At 35.5% G+C, this 25,580-nt stretch overlaps 1 protein-coding gene and 1 pseudogene across 1 annotated transcript in view; one reads left to right on the top strand and one right to left on the bottom strand.

Annotated features, from left to right (window-relative positions):
* Positions 1 to 25,580, top strand: part of TECRL (trans-2,3-enoyl-CoA reductase like) — a 186,888-nt gene that overhangs the window by 122,582 nt on the left and 38,726 nt on the right. The window contains exon 5 of the mRNA XM_027836328.1: positions 22,257 to 22,372. Coding sequence (XP_027692129.1) covers positions 22,257 to 22,372 — 116 coding nt within the window. The remainder of the gene's footprint in view (positions 1 to 22,256; positions 22,373 to 25,580) is intronic.
* Positions 11,142 to 12,175, bottom strand: LOC114023611 (annotated as a pseudogene).

Raw genomic sequence — 25,580 nt, 5'->3', positions numbered from 1 at the left:
TGACTTCTAGTCATCAACTTTCAACTCATAAAATAACAAAATTCATTTTTTAAAAAGTTTTAGGTGTGTAATCTGGTAGAAAGAACATTGCATTAGGAATTATGGCATGTGTCTTAGTCTTCTCTGCTATTAACCTTTATGAATTTTATTAAATCATTTAATATCTGGCCATCAATTTCCTCATCAATAAAATGAGGGAGCAGAACTAGATGATCTCTAAGGTCCTTCTTCGGGAAATATGTAACTAACTCTCTTGACCACCATTCATAAAATGAGAGGGTTAGATTTGCTTATGTCCAGATCTTTATCATTCTGAAATTTTATGTCTCTGGAAATGGACGAAGGTTATTAGAATTCACAACACTTCGTCATTCTATCCCAAACCCCCATATGCTTAAAAAAAAATTTAAAAAAAAAGTCACTCTCTGATGCCAGATTGAGCAAGATTCACTTTGGGATACTCTAAACTTACTAAAGCAAGTTTTTTTTAATGTCACAAAACCAATTTGGGTGGCAGCTCCTTTAGAATTGACTCATTTCTACCTTTATGAAATTCTAACTTGTGGTCCTTCTTTCCAGGAGATTAGGGATCCTGATGGATAGCTAAGGTGTTATAATAGGATGCCAGTGAGCATTATAATAACTTGTTGGATGGAAATTTTGGAAATAGTAGACATACCAGACCTACAGAAAGGAAGGGAGTTCTTAATGCATGAAAACATGGAGACATTCCAGAATTTTTGGAAGTACCTAGATGGTGCAGTGAATAAAGTCTAGAGTCATGAAGACCTGGATTCAAAACTAGCCTCATTCACTTACTAGCCATGTGGCCCCAGAGAATTTGCTTAACCTAAGTTTCCTCAACTGTAAAATGGATAGCAACTCCTTCCCAGAATTTTTGTGAGCATCAAATGAGATAATATTTGTAAAGTATTTAACATAGTGCCTGGCACATGAGTAGGTGTTCAATAAATACTTATTCCCTTTTGTCATAATTGCTACTGCTTTAATCTTACTAGAAATACAAGCATTTGCTAAATTATCATTGATGAATTTTTAGTATGGTATAATAGAAATTGCTAGAGTTGCAGTTTGGAGAGAATTGGTTTCAGATTATGCCTCTGTTCACTCACTGGTTGTGTAACCATGGCCAAATCCATTCATTTCCATAAGGTTCCATTTCTTCATCTCATCTGTAAAATGTGATTAATAATCTCTGTAGGTTATTTTCTTCCAGGGATAATATGAAAATTAAATGAAATACTATATGTAAAGTTATGTGTATGGGTTGTATGTATGTAAGTATATATGTATACACATGTACATATACATGCATACATACATATATGTATATATATGTATATGACATACATGAATTCCCTATATATATAATTTATTAATTTTAGATAGACACTTATCCCTATGGTCACAGGACCTCCCTTTTCTTCCTTTTTCCTCCTTAATATTTCTCTCTTCTTTTCTTTCCCTTTTCCTAAGCCCAGTACTGCTAGAATGTATCTTGCCTCCCTAACCCATCCCTATTATTTGCTTTTCATATTGTGCTAGCAGTAGTCCAAGTACGAATCTCTGGTCTTAGGATTGGAACACTAAAGAAGAAAAGAATAGGAGAATAAACTCCAACAAGATTCTTGCCTTCTGGAAGTCCCCTTGAAGGCTTAACACATTACCAATTTTATGTACCAGTTAATAGAAATAGATAAAACTTGCATTTTAGTTCAAATGTTTTCTCCTCTTGGTGAGAAACGAGCCCCTCCAACCCCACCCTGAAATCTGTACAGTCTCCTTGAATTATGATATTCCCTGGGATTGGGTTTCAACCAAATAGTTTGTGTTTTATTCTCTGCATCAGGGCTCACCTCCATGACCCATATGTCTGTGTAACATTTCTGGATTCTGTTACTTATGATTCCCACTCCTCTAAGAAAGTATCAGTGCTTCATTATTCCCATCAATATTTTCAATCATGTCCTATGTTGAAGTTTACCTCAACAACACCTCATAAAGACTAGCTTAGCTTAAGTGTCCATATCCCTTGACTCTGGACTACCAATCAATGAGAGATCTTTATTTCCCAAAAGTTCTCTGTGATTATGCTATGACACTCCCATGGAGAAGTCTTGATCTTATCACAACACCTGCTTCTAATTACCAAGCTCTTATTCAATTTGCTCTATTGTGTTCCTCCTTTGTCACTTCTCTTTATCAGTACACCATGTTTATTAAATTTTCCAGAAGAATAATGCTTTAACACTGGCCTACATGGGAATGTTTCCAAGTTCAATTCAGTTCAATTGAATAAATATCTATGTGCCAGGCACTGTGCTAAAAACTGGGGATACAAAGAAGAATAAGAGACAGTCCCTGACCTCAAAGAGCTTATAATCTAAGGAGAGAAGACAATATAAAATAGGGAGCTGGAAAGCAGGTGTAGTCAAGGTTGGCACTAGTGGATATCCAATGTGGGGCATAATGATCTGGTAGAGACCAAACCAAGCAGATTTGCTGATGCAAAGTGGACAGACGCTTTGAAAGTTCAAGTCCCAGCCCTCTAAAAAAGGAAAGCTTTGAGGGAAGTGTAGTGGTTCACTCCAAGCCCTCCAATCAGAAGGGAGGGGAGGCTGAAGGTGTTAAATAGGTGTTAAATATCCAAATGTGAGTTATCAGTATTAGGATGAGATTTCAGTTGATCACCTTAACATGGATTGTGGGGGCATCAAATAATGAAATGACCAAAGAAACAAAAGTTTAAGCTCCCAAGGATTTTGATCAGATAGCTTAGATGGCAAATGAACAGAAAGTTAGAACTATAGCACAGAAACTCTTTGGAAAGATTGAATATAAAGAAAAAAGATTTTTGAATTCATTTAAATAAGGGTATTAATTGAAGTCATGGGAGTAGATAAGATCAGTATGGGAGAGAATAATAATAAACGATGTAAGAAGGTTAATGATAAAACTTTGGGGGACAAAAAAATTAAGGTTCTGGAGGAGAAAGTGAAGCCAGGAAATAAGATAAAGAACATGTTATCCAAGAATTATAGGGATTAACACAAATATATTGAGGTAAGTAATATTTCTCAATATATGTAGTCAAAGGGGAAGAAAAAATCAAATTGAAAAAGAAGTACAAATCATTAAAAGAGATATAAAATATCAACAATAAGTGAAATGCAAATTGAAACTATGAAATTTCAGCTCACACCTAGAAAATTGGTGAACATAGAAAAAAAAGAAAATTCATGCTAATAGAGGGGTGAGGAGGCACTGTAGGGAGAGGACTATAGCACTGCTGATGAGCCACGAAATGATCCAACAATGCAGAGAAATAATTAGGAACTATGCAAAAGAAAGAAAATACAATCTATTCATATTCTTTGATCCCAAGATCTCATTGCTAGGAATATACCACAAGCAACTATATCATTTCTGGAGTGGGGGGCCTCGGAGGGGGGAGAGACAAGAATGCCCTATATATACCAAAAAAAGTTCTTGGCAACAATGTGTGTGCATGTGTGTGTGTGTGTGTTTGTGTGTGTGTGTGTGTGTGTGTTAACAAAGAACTAGAAACAAAATGGGTAGCTTTTGATGGAGAACTGTATAAACAAAATGTGATACATGAAAGTAATGAAATATTGCACCATAAAAAGCTTTGAATTTAAGGAATATAAGTTAATGTGCTTTTCACAGGTATTAGAGCAACACGATACTCTTCAGGCTATCTTAACCTTAAAAGCATCAATGATCAATAAATCAAGAATGTTTAAATACCTATTATGTGGTTGGCTGCGAGGTGCTTGGGATACAATTCTTTTCTTATCTGTATTTGCAATTAGGTTATATTTTTACAAGAGAAACAAGAAGGTTATATCTATCAATATATGGATATATATCTATATCTATATATATAAATATCCATATCAAATATATATAGACAAAATATAGACAATAAATACAAATACTTTAAAAAAATTAAAAGTATAAATTCAAATAGAAAATTTATTTATGACAAAAGCATTAAATTATCCCTTATTTAAATTGTTGTAACAGAGATCTGCAGTCATTATTATAAAGGGTCACAAACATATCATTAGAAAGTGTATCGCAAACATAACAGTGAAAAATGGAATGTCTTTTTTTCCAGTGGCCAGGACCAGTTAGACAAAACATGAGAAGAAAATTCACAATGCCCTTATGATAATGTAATGGAAGATGCTTATTGAGGAACCTTGAAGCTATGCTTAAGCATATGGAGCTCAGCAAATTTTCAACAAAAATTTTGGTTATATATTTCATTTATATTTTCTAAAACAGTCTATTGTTACTCCACTCTCCACTTTTCCTTTTGGCCATTCAACAAGTTCAAAGGTTTCAAGTATTTTTTATCAATGGAATTGTCAATGCTGCTTACATAGTGGAGGCAGCATATTCTCATATTTAAGTGTTTTGTTAATTCAGTATAGATAAGTACCTTTAAATATGTAAAATGAGTAGGAAATAAAATGGAATGGAAATAAAATACATTTTAAAATATGGAGAATATCTTTAAAATAAGGAGCCATCAGCGCAGCTACTTGGCGCAGTAGATAGAGCACCGGCCCTCAAGTCAAGCGGACCTGAGTTCAAATCTGGCCTCAGACCAAACACTTGACATTTTACTAGCTGTGTGACACTGGGGAAGTCACTTAACCCCAATTGCCTAAAATAAATAAATAAATCTTTAAAAAAAATAAGGAGCCATTAGGCAATTTGAATATTTAACTTTTCCAGGCTCTATACCTCATAGAAACTCATGTTTTTCATGAAATTTGTAGGGTTTCATTTCAGTAGATGTAGGAGTTCTATTTTCCAATACATTTTTTTTGAGGAGATTTGTGTGCTAACCTCATTGTTTTTCTTCTTTATTCATTCTTTACTATATTCCTCATCAAAGCTTTCCTGTCCACTTTTTCTCCTTTTTGCCTCTGAATGGAAGATTTATTTATTATTTAGAATGTTACATTGTTGAAAATGTATTCTCTACCTCCTCCTCCTGTTTGCTGTAGATGACTATTCATTGTATAGTCCATTTATTTTTAATTCTGAATTATGAATATTTTTTGTGATAAAACGTTTTTATAATGTCAAGAAGCTGTTCCTGAAAGCTTTTTTCCCTTTTTATGTGAAATATAAATGAATATTACTTTCATTTAATAAGAAAAAAGTCATTTAAAGTCATTAATTTTCTTGATGGTATTTTATAGTATTGTTATGAATAATATTGTTTGATCAAGACAATTTATTCTGCCTATTCTTTCCCTTTTTGAACTATTGGTACTAACCATTCTCATATTTGGCCTAACTAGGCCTGAAACTGTGATAATGATATATTATCTAGGGGAATGTCTGGTACTCAAAATCAGGATATTCAGGAACAGATGCAGCACTTGTCTTTTCTACTAGTATTTGCCTAACACAAAAACTTGCCTGGCACTTTCATACTGAGACCACATGGTATGGCAGCCATGTCCTTTACTTGACCCTGAAGTTTGCTTGGGGTTCATTGTTCTAGGCTTGCCTATCTCCTAAATAGTGGAAATAGGCTCCTCAGTGCTTGAATTCTACCCTTGCCTCAGATTCCTAAGGAACAATTCTATTCTAAAGAGTTTGGGAGATGGGAGTGGTGAAAAAGCAAAAAGGTACTCATTGCAAACATGAATCAAGGATGGAAAAATAAAATCATTTTTTATGAGAGAGGGAGACAGAAAAAGGCAGACTGACACAGAAAATGAAGAGAAAGACAGAGGCAGAGGTAGAGACAGACAGAAAGCACTAATCAATAATGAGATAAATGATTATTTTTCTCTTATATTAATAAGTGATTATTGAAGTAGGACTAAGGTTTTCCCTCGACTATTTCCTCATTCATAAATCAACCCCTACAGGCTATTCAGACACCCTTTGAAGTGCAGAGTTAATAATGAGATGGAATCTTAGATGAAATTTACTCAACCTGGAAAACTTAGATCTAATCAAAAGGTAAAGAAATTCTAGTCTAGGTGAATTGGTGAATTCAGGCCCATTGTGTTTCAGGCAGACAGATCTGGGTGGAAGTGAATCCTGGCTTTTGTCTAGATTACTCTAGATGGGCTGGTATGGGTATAGATAAGATTCTTCAACCAAGACTGAATGAATTATCAGTCACATTGCCCAGACCCTCATTAGAATAAGCCAATCTCTCATTATAATATTCATTCTCTCATTACTTGTTAACCAAGGACAACTGATTTCCACCCTCAGGTGTGCCCCCTTTTCCAAAGTCTTTGTAGGTATTGAGGGTTTCACAGGTTAGGTTTCTTTGTTCCCTGAGAGGAACAAATGATTTTTGCTAGCTGTAATTAATAACATCGATTATAATTTACCAAGAAACTTTGTCTCTTGGAAATTATCACTCACCAAAATAACAAAATAGAATGATTGCAATCAGTTGAGAGGGCAATACCAAACTTTTGTTGAAACATTTGCAAATAGCTTCTTTGTGAGAAGAAGCTAATTATTAGCTTGCTTACATTTTGCCTTTTTCAGTACAGCCTGAACAATGCCAAGTAGGCCTTTTCTTTTGGTAATGTTTGGCTGTGGTTTCTTTCCAATAGATAAAATTCTTTCCCTTTCCATTAATCCACCAGTACAACTGCTTGAGTAGCTAATACCCTGATTCCTAGATGCTCATGAAGGGGGAGGGGGAATATTAACTCCTGTTTAAGTTTCCATAAGACCCTGTAGCAAAGGCTGAAAGTCAAAAACAGGAGGAAAAGGCCCATCCCAGATGCCAGACAAAGGCTTGCCTAAAAAGGATCATGAAATCACATCTTGTAGCCTACTGGAGGATAGGGAAGGTGAAATGATCCCATGAAACTCAGAGAGTCATTATCATAGATGAAAGAAATTGAGGGATAGGAATTGGTCTTTTTTATATCTATAGAGTTCTGGTTCATCGACTGATTTAAAAGGTTATTGCAGCCATAAGAAAAATCAGGAGATATCTGTGCCTGCTTCAAAGTTCGAAGTGTGTGTGTATCTGTGTATAGTGGTTGTGAAGGTGATGGTAGTAGTAGCATATGAGTCCTTTATCCTGCATCCCCAAGGTTATACCTATCACAAAACTTGAATTCACATACACACATGCATAAATGTATATGCGTGCATATATACACACATATACACATAAACATATACATATATGTATCTATCTATAATCATAAATAGATAATAAACATTCATATACTAATGTAGGTGCATACAAATCAATACCACCTGGAGGCTATATATATATATATATATATATATGTGTGTGTGTGTGTGTGTGTGTGTGTGTGTGTGTATGTGTATATATATGTATGTATGTATGTATATATGCATGCACACATATGCATATATACACACATGTGTCTATATATATACATATGGTATATGATATACCACATGTATATATATATGTGTATATTTGTATGCCAGCAACATTAATATTTGAATATGTACACAGACTTATAGGCATATGTGGTTATACGTATATGTATTTGTATATATGCATGTCCTTATATACATACAGATATGTATATACATATATGCCCACACATATATATAGCTTCCAGGTGGTATTAATTTGCATGCCATCTACATTAGCATTTGAATCTTTTCCCATAGGGCCCAAAAGAGCAATTGAACCTCTTCCTGACCACCCATGGACTAATGATTAACATTTTAGAAAGAATCTTAGCTTTCCAGTCCCTTTTTTTTGTTCTACCCACCAGTGTTATGTCCTCCTTTCTTCAGAAAGCAAACATCTTCCTTATTTCTAACTCCATCTTTTAGGATAAGATGATTTCTGAGGTGCCTTATAGCTCTAGATATATGGTCATTTACTATGATGTGATCATTTAAACTTTCATAAAAATGCATTTACATCAATAGTTTAAATTTTCCTGCTAATCATACTTTAAGCTTCAAGACTAATGTTAAAGTAAAATAATTCCTTGTAAGATAATTTTAGGGCCTAGGGAGAATGGGAAATGATATTTGGAAAAGGAGACAGAAAATCTTTCTCATTGCATCATGTATTTAATGTTTGAAATGATCTTAGATATAATCTATTTTACTTCCTTAAGAAAAAAAGAAAAATATATATTTATCAAACACTTAGACTATGTGCCAAGCACTGTTCTGGAAAACCACTATCAGTAAATAATTAGCTTTTCTTTTTTATTTTTCTTCTGGAATAGGTAGAAATTTTATTCCACCAGAGAAATTTCAACAGTCTATTGAAAATTTCAACTTTCATCACTGCCTATCCCTTTGTTTTTGTTTGTTTGTTTGTTTGTTTGTTTTGTATCTCAGTAAAAATGAAGGCCTTATGAATAAATTATATGTTTATATGAGGTTAGAGAGGAAAAAGGTTTCTTGTATCCTAGATCTTGTTCATTGGTGCTAGGTAGATAAAACAATGGACATTTTCTTTGTTTTGTTTTTCTTTATGTTCGCTATTGTTATAAAAACCCTCCACTTAACCCATTTGTCAAACTATCTCTTTTTCTGAAGCAGAATTTTTTTTTTCCTTAAGGAAGTCTTATGTCAAACAACATAAAGTAAGAAGTGATGACTGAATTATAAAAATCAGATAAGTACTTGTAAAAATATAAGCACTCTTTCCCAAAGCAGGGGATTTGATCCATTCACAAAGTCATGTGAATGAGGACTGGTACTTTGCCATCCCTATTCCAAATCACAAAACCAGAACAAACAACAAACTACTTCAAATTACACATGCTTCAGTTTCATGCCCCAGGGCATACATAGTACTTTGCTCTGGGTGATGAGTGTTTTCCTGCTTTTCAGCTCATGAAGTCAAATGGTTTCAACATTCCATTGCTATCAAGCAGGGACAGATTGAGTGTGGTTGACATTCTGCCATGGCATAAGAATGTTTATGCTTTTTTATAGCTTGCAGACCTGCTTATCCCTCTGTTATTACCCTCTAGATGCAGTGAAACCTACTGATAAGGGAAAAGGGGCTGCTTTAGCCCTTAAAGTTGGCCAGTGTGCTGATGACAGTTCATTAGATGATTCTGTTAATAAGGCCAACTAGAATTTCATTGATTGTTTCTCCCACACTCTCAGCAATAAAAGCTATGATAACTGAGTGGCACTTCCAAAATATGAAATAGCCCCATGACAATGTTAGGTAATTTTAGACTAAATTTATTGTATGCTATGCTTATTTTTTGGGGGGGAGGGTAGGGAGAAGGTGGCGGGCAGAGAGGGATATCTTGAAATCTATCATGTTTCACAGGCTTATTGATATCTTTACAATGTTTGTTGACAATTTGATTAAATTTCATACATTTATTTATCCATTCAATAAACATTTAAGTATCTGCTACGTGCAGAGCAAAAGCTTAAGACATTCAAAGTTTTCTTAAGATGTTGTCTCTGTTCCCATGGAACTTAAAGCATAGTATATGTATTAAATACAAACACATGCAACTACAAGGCACTAGTTCATTTGAGATATAAAACAAAATGCTCTGTGCAGTTGGAAAAGGAGTATTGCTGTTCATTGCACCAAGAAACTTTTTCTTAAACAGGTTCCATTTGTGTTGAGCTTTAGCAAATGGCTGGGAATTCAAAATATGTTGGGTGTGGGGGGGAGAATAATCCAGCCATGGGCAGGAGAAGAGGACAGAAAGTGCAGAGCTCTCGGATTGACAGAAAGTTATACAATCTCAATGAAGGAATGAGGACATGAATTAGAATATGTGAATGAGAAAGTTTATGTTCCCTTGATTTTGGAGATATTTTTCTCTTATGCATTTGGTAAGCTTGTAGTTAGGACATTATTTCATGACTGTTTAAAAAGCCAAACTTAACAAAATTTCAGTTCCCCTCTACCACAAACTTATTAGTAATATTCCCTAGACATTAGTTCAAGAATTCAATAGACTTTTGATCTCATTGATTTAGGTACTTCTTCCAGTGATACAGATTGCAACCTACCCATACCTGTTTATTTTCTACATTTTTTTTTCATTTCTCCCCATAAACCCTCCATAAAATATTTATCCAACATGCTAAAGACTTTCTTTTAGGGCTGCTGACATTCCATGGATACAAGTACAACACTCAGGCTGTCTATCTCTTATCCCTCATTCTTTTGTTGTTGTTGTTGTTCTTGGGTAAGTGACTTGCCCAGGGTCACACAGTTAATAAGTGTTATGTGTCTGAGGCCAGATTTGAACTCAGGTCCTTCTGAATCCAGAGCTGGTGCTCTATCCACTGTGCCACCTAGCTGCCCCTTAATCCCTCATTCTTGATACATGAGTAAGCTAGCTTTTTTTCTCATTATATATGTCCTAGACGATATAATGAAGAGTATTGTTAAGCAAAACAAGCGGGAGAAGAAGAAGGGAAAGCAAGTCTGCCAAACAATTGATATGAAACCCAACTAAAGCATAACATCCCAAGAACATTTATGGATAAAAATAGGATGAAGACAATAAAGACATACAAAAACATAAGAAAAAAATTGCCAATGTTTTTATTGTACTTTATTCTTTATGACAGTAAAACCGCTACAATTGAATTCTAACACTTCATTTCCTGATGAAGATGTATGACATGAGAATAATACCTACAAAGGGGAAGTCTAAAAAAACCCAGACCCAAAACAAGTATGTACACAATATATGTTGAGATGAATAAATTTTAAAAGCATTGGGTATCAATATTTTTTTTTCAAAAATGATTGGGAAACAAAGAAACAAAAACCCACAGTTGAGATTTATTATTATTATTATTTAAAGGGCATAGGTAACTACCAATAAGAACCATAACTAACATGAGGGAAATGTAGTTTTTTGACAGAGTACTAATATCTATGCAATTCTTCCTCATACTTTATCTTTTTTTTCCCACTGAATGTGGTGACTTTATTGATGTTACATAATATAGGACGCTAGGCTTCTCCCCCTTACTACAGGAATGCTTTGGGACAAGGATGTGAATGGGACATGGGATCCCCAGTACAGGAATGTAGGCTCCCCCAGTAGTGGATCTCCCTTTTTTTGGCTGGGGATCCATGGATTTCAACTTTACTCCTTGAAGGCCATGTAGACCATGAGGTCTACTAGATGGTTGCTATAACCATACTTGTTTGTCATACCAGGAAATGAACTTGACAAAATGGTTGTTGAGGGCTGTGCCAGTGCCAGCATCAAAGGTAGAAGACTGGGGGTTGCTGTTAAAGTCACAGGATACAACTTGGTCTTCTCTGTTGCCCAACATGTCCATCAAGGGTTCCTCTGATGCTTGCTTCACCATTTTCTTGATATCATATTTGGCAGGTTTCTCCAGGTGTGGTCAGATCCACAACAGATACCTTGGAGTAGGAACACAGAAGGCCATGTCTGTGAGCTTCCCATTCAGTTCAGGTATGACCTTGCCTACAGACTTAGCAGCACCAGTGGTGGGGATGATATTTTAGACAGCAACATGCCCATCACACTGCAGCTTACCAGAGGGGCCATCTACCGTCTTCTGGATAGCAATAATGGTATGGACTATAGTCATGAGTCCTTCCACAATGCCAAAGTTGTCATGAATGACCTTGACCAAGGGAGCCAAGCAGTTGGTAGTGTAGGAGGCAATACTGACAATCTTAAGGGAATTATCATATTTCTCATGGTTCACTCTCATGAAGAGCTCTGGGGCATCAGCAGAAGGGGAAGAGATGATGACCCTCTTGGATCCACCCTTCAAGTGAGCCCCAGCCTTTTCCATAGTGGTAAAGACTCCAGTGGACTTTACAACATATTCAGCTCCATCATCTCTCCATTTAAAATTGGGGGGATCCTGATCCTGGAAGACAACAATGGCTTTTCCATTGATCACAAGCTTTCCATTCTCAACCTTGACAGTGCCCTTGAACTTGCCATGGGTGGAATCATATTGAAACATATAAACCATGTAGTTGAGGTCAATGAAGGGGTCATTGATGAACACGATGGCCACCAGAGGTGAATACAGCCTGGGTCACCAGGCACCCAATACGGCCAAATCCATTGACTCTGACCTTCACCATCTTGTTTCAGGGATGCGACTGAAGCAGCAGATCCTGGCACCGAGCTAGGGATAAAGGCCAAAAACCCTCATACTTCATCTTGAGCTGTTTCCCCACCCCAGCCTCTGCTCTGTCCCTAGACTGTCACCATCATGGTTTACTACCAAAGTTCATCTATAATGGACCAGATTCTCTTCCTTTTATACTTGCACCAGGCCATCCCTACCCTCAAATCTACACACATACACATACACACATACATACACATACACACTCCATTTAATTGAATTTTTCTCATGTACAAAAATTCCTAATAATGGCTTCATTATCAACTTGTACAGTAATTTTTTTTGTATAAAAATCTTATGAGTGTTTTATTCATGTTATCCTTGACTTTAAAAAAGTAAGAAATTTGAACAATCAAGCTTTCACAATTTTCTATAACGTATCTTGTCAGTCACTAGAGAAGTAAACATCACAATTTAAGATTGATATCAGTCATTTGAAAATTACTTAAGTGATTATAAAGTAAATCAGAAAAGAATTTCTTAACATCAGCACCTCTACCAGCATCAAATTTAACTATCATGGGAAACTATACATGTTCAAAGGATGATTATCCCAGAAAATGTCTTACTGGTGGACTGATTTACCTACTATAAATTATAAGAGAAGAATCACCAAATTCTATTTAATCCTATTAGAAGAACTTTTGTTATTGTTGAGTTGTTTCAGTCATGTCTGACTCTCTTTGACCTCATTTGGGGTTTTCTTGGCAAAGATACTGAAGTGGTTTGCCATTTCTTTCTCCAGCTCATTTTACAAATGAGGAACTGAGGCAGACAGGGTTATGTTGTCCAGGTTCACACAGCTAATAAGTGTCTGAGATTGAATTTGAAGTCAGGTCCTCCTGACTCCAGGCCTGGCACTCTATCCACTGTGCCACCTAGCTGTGTAAGTTTATTGACTATTTATTGACTATATATGTTAAGAGAGACAAGAAGTGGCCAAGAAAGTATCATCACATTCCTGGCCTTTCAGAATCAAGTTCAAGTGTTGGTTAATCCTTGGAGTTTAGGTTCAAATCTAAGAAACACATACCAGCCGGTACACAGGGGATCAGGGACCCTGGTCACAGTTCCAGGTTTGAAAAGTGTGTGTGATCACTTATAAAGAAGGGCACAGGCCAGGAGAGTAATAAACACACCTCTTTCTGGATCATACCACTTTGGAAAAGTAAAATATTTACAGGCTTTCAGAATAATCTCTGAAAACAGCTGCACACACACACATACACACACAAAATGCTGAAGCTTGGAACAGTGCCCTCTCCACTTGGGAAACAGAGCCCTACTTTGGCATAGAGTTCAAAGTCAAGAAAAAAAAATGGAATATGAGCAAACAACAACAACAAAAACAATTCTGACCATGGAAAGTTACTGTGGTGACAAGGAACATCAAAACACACACTCAACAAACTTAAAATTAAAATTAAAATTTCTGCATCCAAAGGCTCAGTGAAAAATATAAATTGGTCTCAGGCCACATAGGAGCCCAAAAAGGATTTTGAAAATCAAGTGAGGTAGAGAAAAAAATGGGAAGTGAAATAAGAGTGATGTAAGAAAATCATGAAAAAGAGTCAACAGCTTGGTAAAGGAAGCACAAAAAAGTACTGAAGAAAACACTGCCTTAAAAAACAGAATAGGCCAAATAGTAAAAATTGCACAAAAACCAAGGAAGAGAAGAATTCCTCAAAAAGCAGCATTGGCCAAATGGAAAAAAATTATACAAAAATTCACTGAAGAGAAGAACTCCTTAAAAAGTAGAATTGGACAAATGGAAAAGGAGGGACAAAAGACCACTGAAGAAAATTCATTAAAAATTCGAATTCAGCAGGTGGAAGCTGCTTTATGGGACATCAAGAAAACAAACAAAATCAAAACAATGAAAAAGAGAAGAAAATTTAAAATATCTCATTGGAAAAACAAATTATCTGTAAAAATAGATTCAGGAGAGATAATTTAAGAGATATTAGACTACCCAAAAGTTGTGTACAAAGAAAGAACCTAACTCATCTTTCAAGAAATTATCATGGAGGTGGGGCAGTGAGTTGGCACAGTGGATAGAGCTCCAGCCGTGGAGTGAGGAGGATCTAAGTTCAAATCCAACCTCAGACACTTGACACTTACTAGCTGTGTGATCCTGAGCAAGTCACTTAACCTCAATTGCCTCACTAAAAAGCAAAACAAAAAATAAATCAAGGAAAACTGACCTGATATTCTAGAATCCAATGGCAAAATATAAAATTCAAAGAATCAACTGAAAGAGATTCAAAAATGAAACCTCCTAAGCATATTCCAGACCTTCCAGATAATGGAGAAAATACTGCAAGCAGCCAAAAAGAAACAATTGAAATATTGTGGAGCCAAAGTTAGGATAACACAAGATTTTGCAGCTTCTATCTCAAAGGATTAGAGGGCTTGTGCTTTAAGATTTGATGAGCAAGATGCTCTCAGAAAAACCTGGGAGGACATGAACTGATGCAAAGTGAAATGAGCAGAACATTGTACACAATAACAGTAATATTGTATGATGATTTACAATAAATAATTTAGCTATTCTAAGCAATAAAGTGATCCAAGATAATTCTGTAAGACTTATGGTGAAAGGTGCTGGCCATCTCCAGATAAAGAACTGGTAGAACCTGAATGCAGCTCAAAGACACATTATCTTCTCTCTTTATTTTTCTTTCTTTTTTTCTGTTTTCTTTCACAGAATGACTTACATGTAAATTTGTTTTGCATGACTACACATATACAATCTGTGTCAAATTGCTTGCCTTCTCAGTGAGAGGGAGAAAGGGGAGCAAGAGAATTTGGAACTAAAAATTTGAAAAAAAAAAGAATATTTACATGTAATTAGGAAAAACAAAATATTAAATAAGATTAAAAATAGACATAGTGGCATGATATCTGTATGCAAGTATTTTAATATCTGTTATACAGAAGAGGTAAAAGATTTGTCCTACTCTTATCCATAGGGCAGAGTTAGGAACAATGGGTAGAAGTTGAAAAGAGGCAAAATGAGGCTTAATACAAGGAAAACATTACAATGGGTAGAGCTATTCCAAAAGGAATAGTTTTCAAACAATTGCTGGCTAGTCCCTTTTCAGCTATATTGTTGAGAGGATATTGTTGATGTATTAGTTGGTCTAGATGACTTCTGGAAACCATTCAAACTCTTAGATTCTTTGCATAATATTTAAGCTAATTGCATATAGTAAAATTTCCATAGAAGAACATAATGTGATATTTTGATGACCTAAAAATGTTAGTACTCTTCTTTTCTTTTACATAGTATTTTCCTCCAATTACACGTAAACACAATTTTAGCATTCATTTTTACATAATTTTGAGTTACAAATTTTTCTCCCTTCCTCCCTCCCCTTCCTCTTCTGAAAATGATAGGCAATTCAATATAGGTTATACGTGTGCTATTATGTAAAACATATTTCCGTGTAAAGAAATGGATCAAAAGAAAAAAAGGTAAAAGAATAAAGTAAGTAAAAAAATATGCTTCAATCTGCATTCAGAGTCCATCATTGCTTTATCTGGATGTGGATAGTGTTTTCCTTCATGTACTTCGTATTTGTCTTTGTACTTGTCTTGGATCGTTGTGTTGCTGGGAAGATCTGAATCATTCAGAGTTGATCATCACAAAATGTTGGTGATACTGTATACAATGTTTTTCTTGTTCTGCTCATTTCACTTTGTATCAATTCACAGAAGTGTGTCCACGTTTATTTGTTTGTTTGTTTTCCTGAAATCTACCTATCATTTCTTATTGAACAAAAGTATTCCTTTATATTCATATACCACAGCTTGTTCAGCCATTCCCCAACTGATGGGCATACTCTCAATTTCCAATATTTTGCCACTATGAAAAGGGCTGCTGTAAGTATTTTTGTAAAAATAGATCCTTTTCCCTTTTAAATGATCTTTTTAGGAATACAGACCTAGTAGTGGTATTGCTGGATCAAAGGGTATGCACAGTTTAATTTCGTTTGAGCATAGTTCCAAATTGCTCTCCAGAATGGTTAGATCAGTTCTCAACTCTTGCATTAGTGTCTCAATTTCCCCACATCCTCTCCAATATTATTCTTTTCTTTTCTTTTTTTTGTCATATTGGCCAGTCTGATTGATGTGAGGTGGTACCTCAGAGTTGTTTTTAATTTGCATTTCTCTAATTATAAGTGATTTAGAACTACTTCTACATTTGTGTGGATGGTTTTGATTTCTTTATCTGAAAACTGTCTCTTCATATCCTTTGACCATTTATCAATTGTGGGACTGCTTGTATTTTTATAAATTTGACTGAGTATTCTCTATATTTGAAAAATGAGGCCTTTTTTAGAGTCACTTGCTGTAAAGATTGTTTCCCAGATTTCTGCTTTCCCTCTAATTTTGGTTGCATTGGTTTTGTTGTCCAGGTCCTCCTTCGTATTATGGCTTTCAAGTAGTCCAATAATTCTGATATTGTTTCTGCTGCATCTATTTTCCAATTCAGTTCTTTCTCCCATGAGGAATTTTACATTTTCTTCCATTTTTTTCATTCTTTTGAATTTGTTTGATTTATTCTTGATGTCTCATAAAACCATTAGCTTCCACTCGCCCAATTCAAACTTTTGAGGAATTATTTTTCTTAATTAGCTTTTGTACTTTCTTTTTTAATTGGCTAATTGTACTTTTTAAGGGGTTCTTTTCTTAAATGGATTTTTGTATCTCCTTTTCCATTTGGCCAATTCTACTTGTTAAGCCACTATTTTCTTTTTCCAATCTGTTGACTTTTTTTTTCATAGTTTTCTTGCGTCACTCTCATTTCTTTCCCCAATTATTCTTCTACCTCTCTTATATGATTTTAAGCTACTTTTTGAGGTCTTTCATGAGTTCTTTCTCAGTTTGAAATCATTACTTATTTTTCTTTGGAGTTTTGCTCGCAGGTGTTTTGACATTATTGTCTGCTTCTGAGTTTTTGTCTTGATACTTCCTCTCACCATAATAACTTTCTGTTTTTAGATACTTTTTTCCCTTTTTTTGCTTGTTTTTTTTTTTGCTCATCTTTTTTTGTCTTATTCCTTTCTTTTAAATTTGAGCTCTGTTCCCAGGGTAGAAGGGGCATTGTCTCAGGTTTCTTGTGCCAGGGTCTGCAGGTGCTGGCTGTTTACCTGGTGCTGTACTGATGCTGCCCTGTGTCCCAAGGGGGACTGTCATGACTGTCTGGTGCCTTGCTGAAGGGGTGTTATGGACTATTGGCTGGTGCTACTGGAGGCCATAGGGGTCTGTCAACTTACCTGGTGCTAAGCTGGGAACCTAGTGCTGGTTTCTGGGATGTGTCAAGGATGGTAGAGTATCTCTGTGTTTCTCCAGAGATACACTTAAGCAAGCAGCTGATCGAGGCTGCCTATTTGCTTAGGTACCTGTAAGTTTGGTGTCTATCCGTCTGCCTGGAGTTATGTTGAAGCATGGGGTGGTTCTCAGAGCTAGAATCTTCTGGTTCCCCCAGCTATGCTGAGGCATATAGGGAGTCCTGGTGTTGGTGTTTGCCTACTCCACTGCAGTACTACTCAGGATCTACCACTGGCTTGCTGAGGTAAGGCTTGGTGCTGGCTTGCTGGGATGCTTCCTGTCCTGGACTGCACTCCTCTTTTACCCAAATAGGACAGAACTTTCCTCTCAATCTTCCAAGTTTTTTGGGCTCAAGGATTGTTTCACCATACCTTTTTGCTGGCTCTGCTGTTCCAGGATTTATTTGGGGGTGTTATTTTCTGGTTGTTTGGAGGTGAATATGGGACAGTTATGGAGATTTACTGCTTATTCCACCATCTTGGCTCCTGGGAGTCTCTAACAGTCTTCTTTTGAGAGCCTAACCTACAGCCAAGAACTAACAGGCACTAGAGAAAATGATTTTCATTTCAAAGGTATATTTTATTTAAGAATTATAAAGATCTTTTAAAATGATGATGACCATTGAATTGGATTTTCTCACAGTCTTATCTACCAGTTAAAAGGAACAAAAATAATCTGAAAAATCACCAAAATATTTTAAACGTTTGAAGATATTGGCAGGTTTTTTTTTCTTGTTTAAGTCCAAAGAAGAATATAACCATCCAAACTTGTTTTTTTAAAATTATTATTATTCTATGGTAAAAATGAGGGAAACATAAAACTGAAAACAATATTCATTTTCACAAAATAATAATCCACATCATTTATTTATTCAACCAAGGAAATCACAGTCTGACACTAGGTTTGTTTAGGATTATCTGTTACATTTACATAACATCTACATAACTAGATGAGATGCAGAATAGAAACCCACCTCCATAACATTTTATTAAGCTACTTTCTTCTTTGATAAGCCCTGCTTCTCCTTATCCCCCACAACTTGCCAGTGTTTATTTTTTTTTAATGATGAACCCCGATTACCCAGGGACAATCACTGTGGTCCCCTACCTAAACTTGCTTTATACCATTATCTAGATTTTTTTCATTGCTCCTTCCTTTGTCAAGCTTTAACTGTCTTGTTTTCAATTCTTTAAAATATCATCTTTCATGCCATTTATAAATGAGTTATCTGTCAACATCAGTAGAATATAAGATACTTGGGGGCAGCAAATGTCTTACTATTGTATTCCCAGTCCCTCACATTTGCTTGTCACATAAAAGGTTAAGAATTAATGAATGTTTATTTAATTTATTTAAATTAGATTTGCTTGAATTGAATGTATTACTTCCAAGGGAGTACAGCTTAAGGTCTCTGGACTTCCATAGCCATTATGGATAGGGTAAGGGTAGGGCCTCTGATTTTCATTGTTATAAGATTATCAGATTAGGAAATATCCTTTACAAATGCAAGGCAGCATTTGTTTGTTTGTTTGTTTGTTTGTTTTGTTTTTGTTTTTTATTTTTTCCTGTAACTTATCGCCTATGAAATTTCCTAGAAAAAAAGAGATTAAGTGACTTGCTCTGGCACACACAACCAGTATATGTGAGAAGCACAACTTGAATTCTTGTGTTCTGGGGTCTGAGCCTGCCTCTCTGTCCACAACACACTCTGATAACACAATTAGAAATTAATAATGCACAGCACAGTGATATCAATTCTTATCATGAAATGTAGTCCTATTGGATATATATATATATATTCACAGAAACAAGAAAAGAAATTCCTAGGTAAAAGAACTTTGTATTTAATTCAATTTTGACAAATTGGAATCTGCTGAAGTGAGCAGTCACCCCAGAAACTTAGTTTAGTCAAATGTTGAAAATGGTTTCAAGAAAACTTACTATGTGGCCATGGTCTAGTCATTCAACCTACCTAAGCTTTACTTTGTCAGTCTCTAAAATGGAAATAATAATAGAATCTATCTCAAAAGCTTGCTGTATTGTAAGACCAAAAATTGTAAAGTTCTTTGCAAACCTTAAAGTACTACAAAAATGTTAGATTTTTTTTTTGATTGGAAGCAGTATGATACCAAGCAAAGAGCACTCTTCCTGGAATCAGAAAATCTGGGTTCAAATCTCACTCCTGACGCTTATTACTTTGAAAAGTCTCAACCTTCCCTACCCCTGAAAAATAAGGAGGAAGTTGAGCTAATGACCTCTATTCCAGCTCTAAATCATGATCATTTGATCTTCCCAACAGCCCTGTGATGTAGATCAGAACAGGAATTATCCTCCTATGATTTATGAGTTGAACATTAGGTTAAGCACTGAGGAAGGGAGCACCAGATAAGGAGGATAGGAACATGTACCTACCTATTCTCATTTTCTTCCAAAACTAGGAGTAGAGTGCTAGAGAAAACTCATACAACTGATAATTATAAAATAAGGAAACAGCTGTAAACCTAAGACATTTACCAATTGCACAGAAAATGTCCTCCACAGAATCCTCCCCACAAAACAAAACAAAAAAGCCTAAAATCTTCCCTGTGGATGCTAAGGTTCTTGAGATGTTCAAAGGGGCAATGTAAAAACTAATATGATCTCAAACTTCCATAATATAAATATAGTGTATAGAATGAGGGAGGAAGTAGTCCTATTCTATTCTCCACTTGTCAGACAACATCTGGAGCATTATGTTCTGTTGCTAGCACCACATTGACAATCTCAAATCCATCAAAAGGAAAGCAACCAAGATGGTGACAGGATTGGAGACCATGCCAGACAATGTTAGCTTTAAAGGAATTGGCAATATTTAAAACAGTAAATGTAAGTCTTGGGGGATCTGGGAACTGTGATGATAGATTCTATGAATCAGTAAAAAATAAATCAAACAGAGGAAGTCATCTAATATATTAAATGAGTCCTCCCTGAAGAACTTATCAGAAAGCATGGAGAAAAATATCAAAGGATGAGAAACCATTGAGAGGTTGTAATGTGATCTGGTAGAAGAAGTTCACAGGTTGGTGAAATGTCCAGTCTATTAAGGTACCAAAGTTCTTGTAAAAGTGACAATGGTATGATATCCAGCTTGATTTGGAACATAAAAACTGTTAGTGATTTGTGAGCTTCTTGAAAATAGTTATATCGCAAATGCTTTGCACATTACTTGACATATAGAAGGCACTTAATGATTACATGGCACTTTGACTTCAGCCAAGTATTCATTGTTTGGTGCGTTGAAATTAATTTAACTTCACTTTGTGCACTTTGGTGAACAATTTTACAGTTTGCCAGGGTATAGTGAATCCCTTTGTATGATGCGTCTCCTTTTCAAAATGAGATACTGATCTTTGATTCAGAAAGAGTACATCTGAATTTTGTGATTCTGTATTCCAGAAGTAGCATGGACAAAGGAAAATGCAAATTTCAATCAAAGTAATATATTTTGAGTGCATAGCTTCTCCTCCTCATCCCACTTCTTTTCTTTCTCTTCCTCCTCTTTCTTTTCCTCCTCCATCTTCTTCTCCATCCTGTTCTTGTTCCAATTCTTCATGTTTTTATTATTGTTCTTCTTCTTCTTCTTGGGCTTGTTGTTCTCCTCCTCCTCCTCCTTTTCCTCTTCCTCCTCTTCCTCTTTCTTCCCTCACTGTGCACCTTCAACATTCCACCTTCTATTTGTATGTCCTTCCACAGGAAAAGTTTAGTTTATAGTAGGCAACCCCCTATGAAAATTTGTTTTTGTTAATTCTTTTATTATCATAAGCTCTCTTCCAAAATTCTGTCCATGCATATGTTGTATGATCCAGAGATTATGTAAATTTAAGAATTATGAAAGTAGGCAATGTTTTATTTAATCTTTGAATCTGGAGAGCCTAGCACAGTATCTGGTACATAGTATATTTTCAATAAATGTTCTTGAACTGAATATACATTTTATCCTTCACAGATCCCTGAACCCTGCTTTGTATCAGTGAGCTTTCAATTCAATTTTAAAATGCTTATTAAATATATACTGTTAAAAACATATGGTAAATATTGGTTGCTTAAGATTAATTTTTGCTAATAAGTAAATAACTGGGAAAAAATTACAAAAACTATGTTGCTGTGATAATAGTGAGAATTATAGGCACTGGTTCAAGCTAGGGATAAGAATGGGAATACTTTTAAAGAGTTTCTCCCTCCACTTTTGAAGAATATTAATGCAGTGTATGTGAAATAGGATTGTGGGATCATTGACTGGAACTATAAGGGACCTAACAGGTCATGTAGTTCAGAGGTGTCAAATTCCCAAGTGTAGCAGGAACCAGATTAAAATTTAATTGGGAAATATTTAATCAGACAAATAGAAATACAATGCAATATAGATGTCAATCTGTGATTTTCTAGGTCAAAACTTTTGGTCCATTTCAATTTGAGTTTAACACCATTGATTAGTCTCTAACCCTTTAATTTTATAGGAAGGAGACTGAGTCCCCAAAGAGAATAAATGACTTATGCTAGGTCACTCTAGGAGTAAAATCAGAGTCAGAAATTGAATCCAAGTCCTCTGATTCCAATCCTGGTATACTTTCTACTCCACTGTTGTTTTTTTTTTCTTTTCATTTTATGGCTTTTTTATGCATGTACATAAACATACCATCCCAAAATGACATTACTTAAAATGTTACAATACGATGTATAATCACTAGTTTTCTTATTTGCAGGTTTTTCTGGCTGAATATGCAGGGCCTCTGCTTATTTACCTCATCTTTTACATGCGACTCACATATATTTATGATGCAAAGGAGAGTTCCAGAAGATTGCGCCACCCAGTGGTACAGTAAGTGATATATCAGGGATGCTGGAAATGCTAAGAAGACACACAATCTATGGTGCAGAACAGTGAATGTTTTGTCTACATGATGTGGAATAGCAACACACTACACATGTGTTTACATTTTAAAGAAAAAGATATATAATCTAGATTAGTATTAGCCTAGGCTATGTCAACTGGACTGAACCTCTTGGCCTGTAGAGTCCAGAGCTGAACAGACAGAGCAGGTAAGAACAACTGTGCAGAGACTAAGCCAGAAGCTTACTTTCTATAGTGAGGGAAATGAGTTGCAAACAAGGAGGGAAACTGGACACATGTGCTGGGGCCCCCTTTAATAGGGGAACCCACTTTAGTGTGGGCAAATCTCAATGCATATACCAGTGGTTACATAGTGAGCTGTAGCCTTGACAATAAGGCGTAACAGCTATAATGAGACAGGTTTGATTCATAGCAGGGCTTCATGATCAGAACATGGGCACTGCAATTACTTGTCCAAGCTCAGAGAGCACCTGGTACTGGTTAAAGCAATACAATAATTATATGAAACAATTCTGGGATTTTGCTGTGACTGAGTTCATCCAAAGGGTGAGGGCAAAGATTGTTGTTATGCCAAATTGAGGGCACAGCTTTCTTCCTGGGCCTTAGTTCTGGAAAACCAGGTGTCTCCTAATAGTATTTTGACAATTGTAATATCTCTGCTCTTTGTGGCCATACTTTGTTTCCAAGAGTTCAAGAGTTTTCTGTTGAAAGCAAAACTAGGTTTTTCTTTATTTATTTTTGTGTTCTCTATTCTGAGGATTGATGTGCATTGGTTTTATATATATATATATATACACATATATATATATATTTTAGGAAATGGTGATAATTGACATAAATATATTTTCTTTTATTAAACAGATCAAAGTGAGATTTGTTTTAACTGAAATATGCTTTTATTTCTTTTAATTTTGTATTAATTTTTATTTTTCTCTAATCAATATATGATTTGACTAAACAGAAGACAGCTAATTCAGAAATAACTCCATGATGATAACTGGTTATTTCTCATCTTTTCCTATAGGAATAATTCCATTTTTTCATAAAAGTATTGTTATTGCTTATCATGTCCAACACATCCCAACTCTTTTCTGCATAGACTACAAGCCTACTCACCACCCCAACTTTTTAACATCTTTGCTGAATTTTTCAGTGTATATTCCATTGTCCTCCTTTTCACCTTTGTACTGAGCAACAAGCATTAAAGTATAGATTGGTTTAATTGGAAGGGTTTCTAGTTCCTTGTAGAAATTCTATACCTTTTTATTCCTTATGACAACTAATGGTGTGTGGGTGTGTAAGTACTGATTATTTTATAATGATCTTTGAAAAGTACTGATGATGAGTACAAAAATCATTTCATGTTCTGTGAAATGATGTTTGTATTCAGAATAAAACCAACTTATTCACCTTTTTTATTTGCCTCTCCAAGGAGAACTTTTGAGTCATCCTGTTAATTAGCTACAGCTTCCCTTTGATTTCTGCTTTTATTTATAATAAGGATGTCTAGGTTGGTATAATTCATTACCTCTTGCAGTATGTTCACTTTTCAGTCACTGGACAAGAATCTAATGTTTAGATTACCAATATTTAAGTTAATGTTTATAAATTTATCTAGAAACTATATAATTATTGTGTCCTTTTCCACCATTATGCCACCATCACTGTGGGAACAGAAGGGACTGAGGAATATTTTATATTTTTCTGTTTTGTTTTTGTTTTTGTTTTTTTTTTGAGTTGACATAGCCATTCAAGACCATCCAAATTTTTCACCAAGTGCCAGTGTACTGCTGATGTTGTACCTCTGGTATAGAAGTAATATTTTCAAATTTATTTAGTCCAAATTCTCTTCCCATATTGATTTTCTTTTGTAATATTTCTAGTAATTTCCTCATGCACACATCACGGATTGTGATAATAAAGAGCAGAAGTGGTGGCTCTACTTTCAGAGTGTCAGGAGAGAAGAGCTTATTACAATACTCTTGACAGATCATTTCTATTTTCATCTGTTTTTGTAGTCCTTCCAGTTTCATCCTCCAATACTATCTTAAAAATGGACAAATACTCACTTAAATCTGTCACTCTCCAATCTTTCTGTAAACTTACTTTTCACTCTAACACTTCTCACTCTTTTTATGGGCCTCTCCATACTTAATTAGGCTTGTCATTGGAAAGCAGACACATTCTATTGCTGAGCCCATGTTCAAAGCATTTCCAGTGTAGTAGAAAGTATTAAAACATAGGAACTCTAATAGCATAGCTTTTGAGATCCCTGAGACACCTGTGTGCCATAAAGAAGGACTTTATAGAGAGCCATCTATCATACAGCTTCCAGAATAATCTTTTCAAAGATCTAATCATACCACCTGTTCATGCTTGAAAATCTTCAATGGCTCCATATTACCTATAAAATAAAATACAATCTCCTTAGCTTGGCCCTTAAGCACTCTGCCATTTGTTTCCCACCTGCCTTCCCAGTCTTATTTATATCACTTCCTTTCTTACAATTTGAATCTGAGGGACAAATAGTCACTACACCTGTACTAGTTCTCCCACCTGTCTTTCCTGAAATGCATTTTATCCTAATTCTCCCCCTCCAGCTCTCCCTTGGAAAGATTGGGCTTTCTTAGTGCTTTCAATTATGTGCTGTCCTATAGGTGGGCTTAAAATAGGAGCGGGAAACACCACCTGCTAAGCAGCCAGCATAGAATCAGGAACCCAATAATTCTCAAACACTAAAGGGAGTCAGCAATTCTGGAAATGCCCATTTCCCTGGATTGCTATTTGGTTATCTGTGATCAGGGAAAGAAAAACAAACAGAAGAGGCAAACACGTTCTCTTGCTGCCAAGTATTGGAGTTATAGCTGCCACTGAAGCTGATGGGTTAGGAGGGTGGTGAGAGAGGGTAATCCCCTCCCAACCATGCAGGAAAACCAAGAAAAAACTAGTGGGGTCCCAAATAAAATATGTAAAAATAGAGAAAAGTAGAACTTTTCAACAGGTTTAGTAACTTATTGAAGGCATAATATTCCTTTCTCAGTCACTAAGGACCATCCAAGAGTGACTAAATAATCAGCAAAGATCAGTGTATATTCCTTAGCAAGAGGCCAATGAGTATGTCCACCTACATGAAGCCAATGAGTGTGCTTAGCTTTCTAGGAGGTTCCATATTCCA

This window comes from Vombatus ursinus, unplaced genomic scaffold (assembly GCF_900497805.2).
Source record: "Vombatus ursinus unplaced genomic scaffold, bare-nosed wombat genome assembly UNPS02014818.1, whole genome shotgun sequence".
In the NCBI taxonomy this organism is placed as follows: domain Eukaryota; kingdom Metazoa; phylum Chordata; class Mammalia; order Diprotodontia; family Vombatidae; genus Vombatus; species Vombatus ursinus.
The sequence above is the reverse complement of the archived record's forward strand: the minus strand, read 5'-3'. Positions and strand labels throughout refer to the sequence as shown.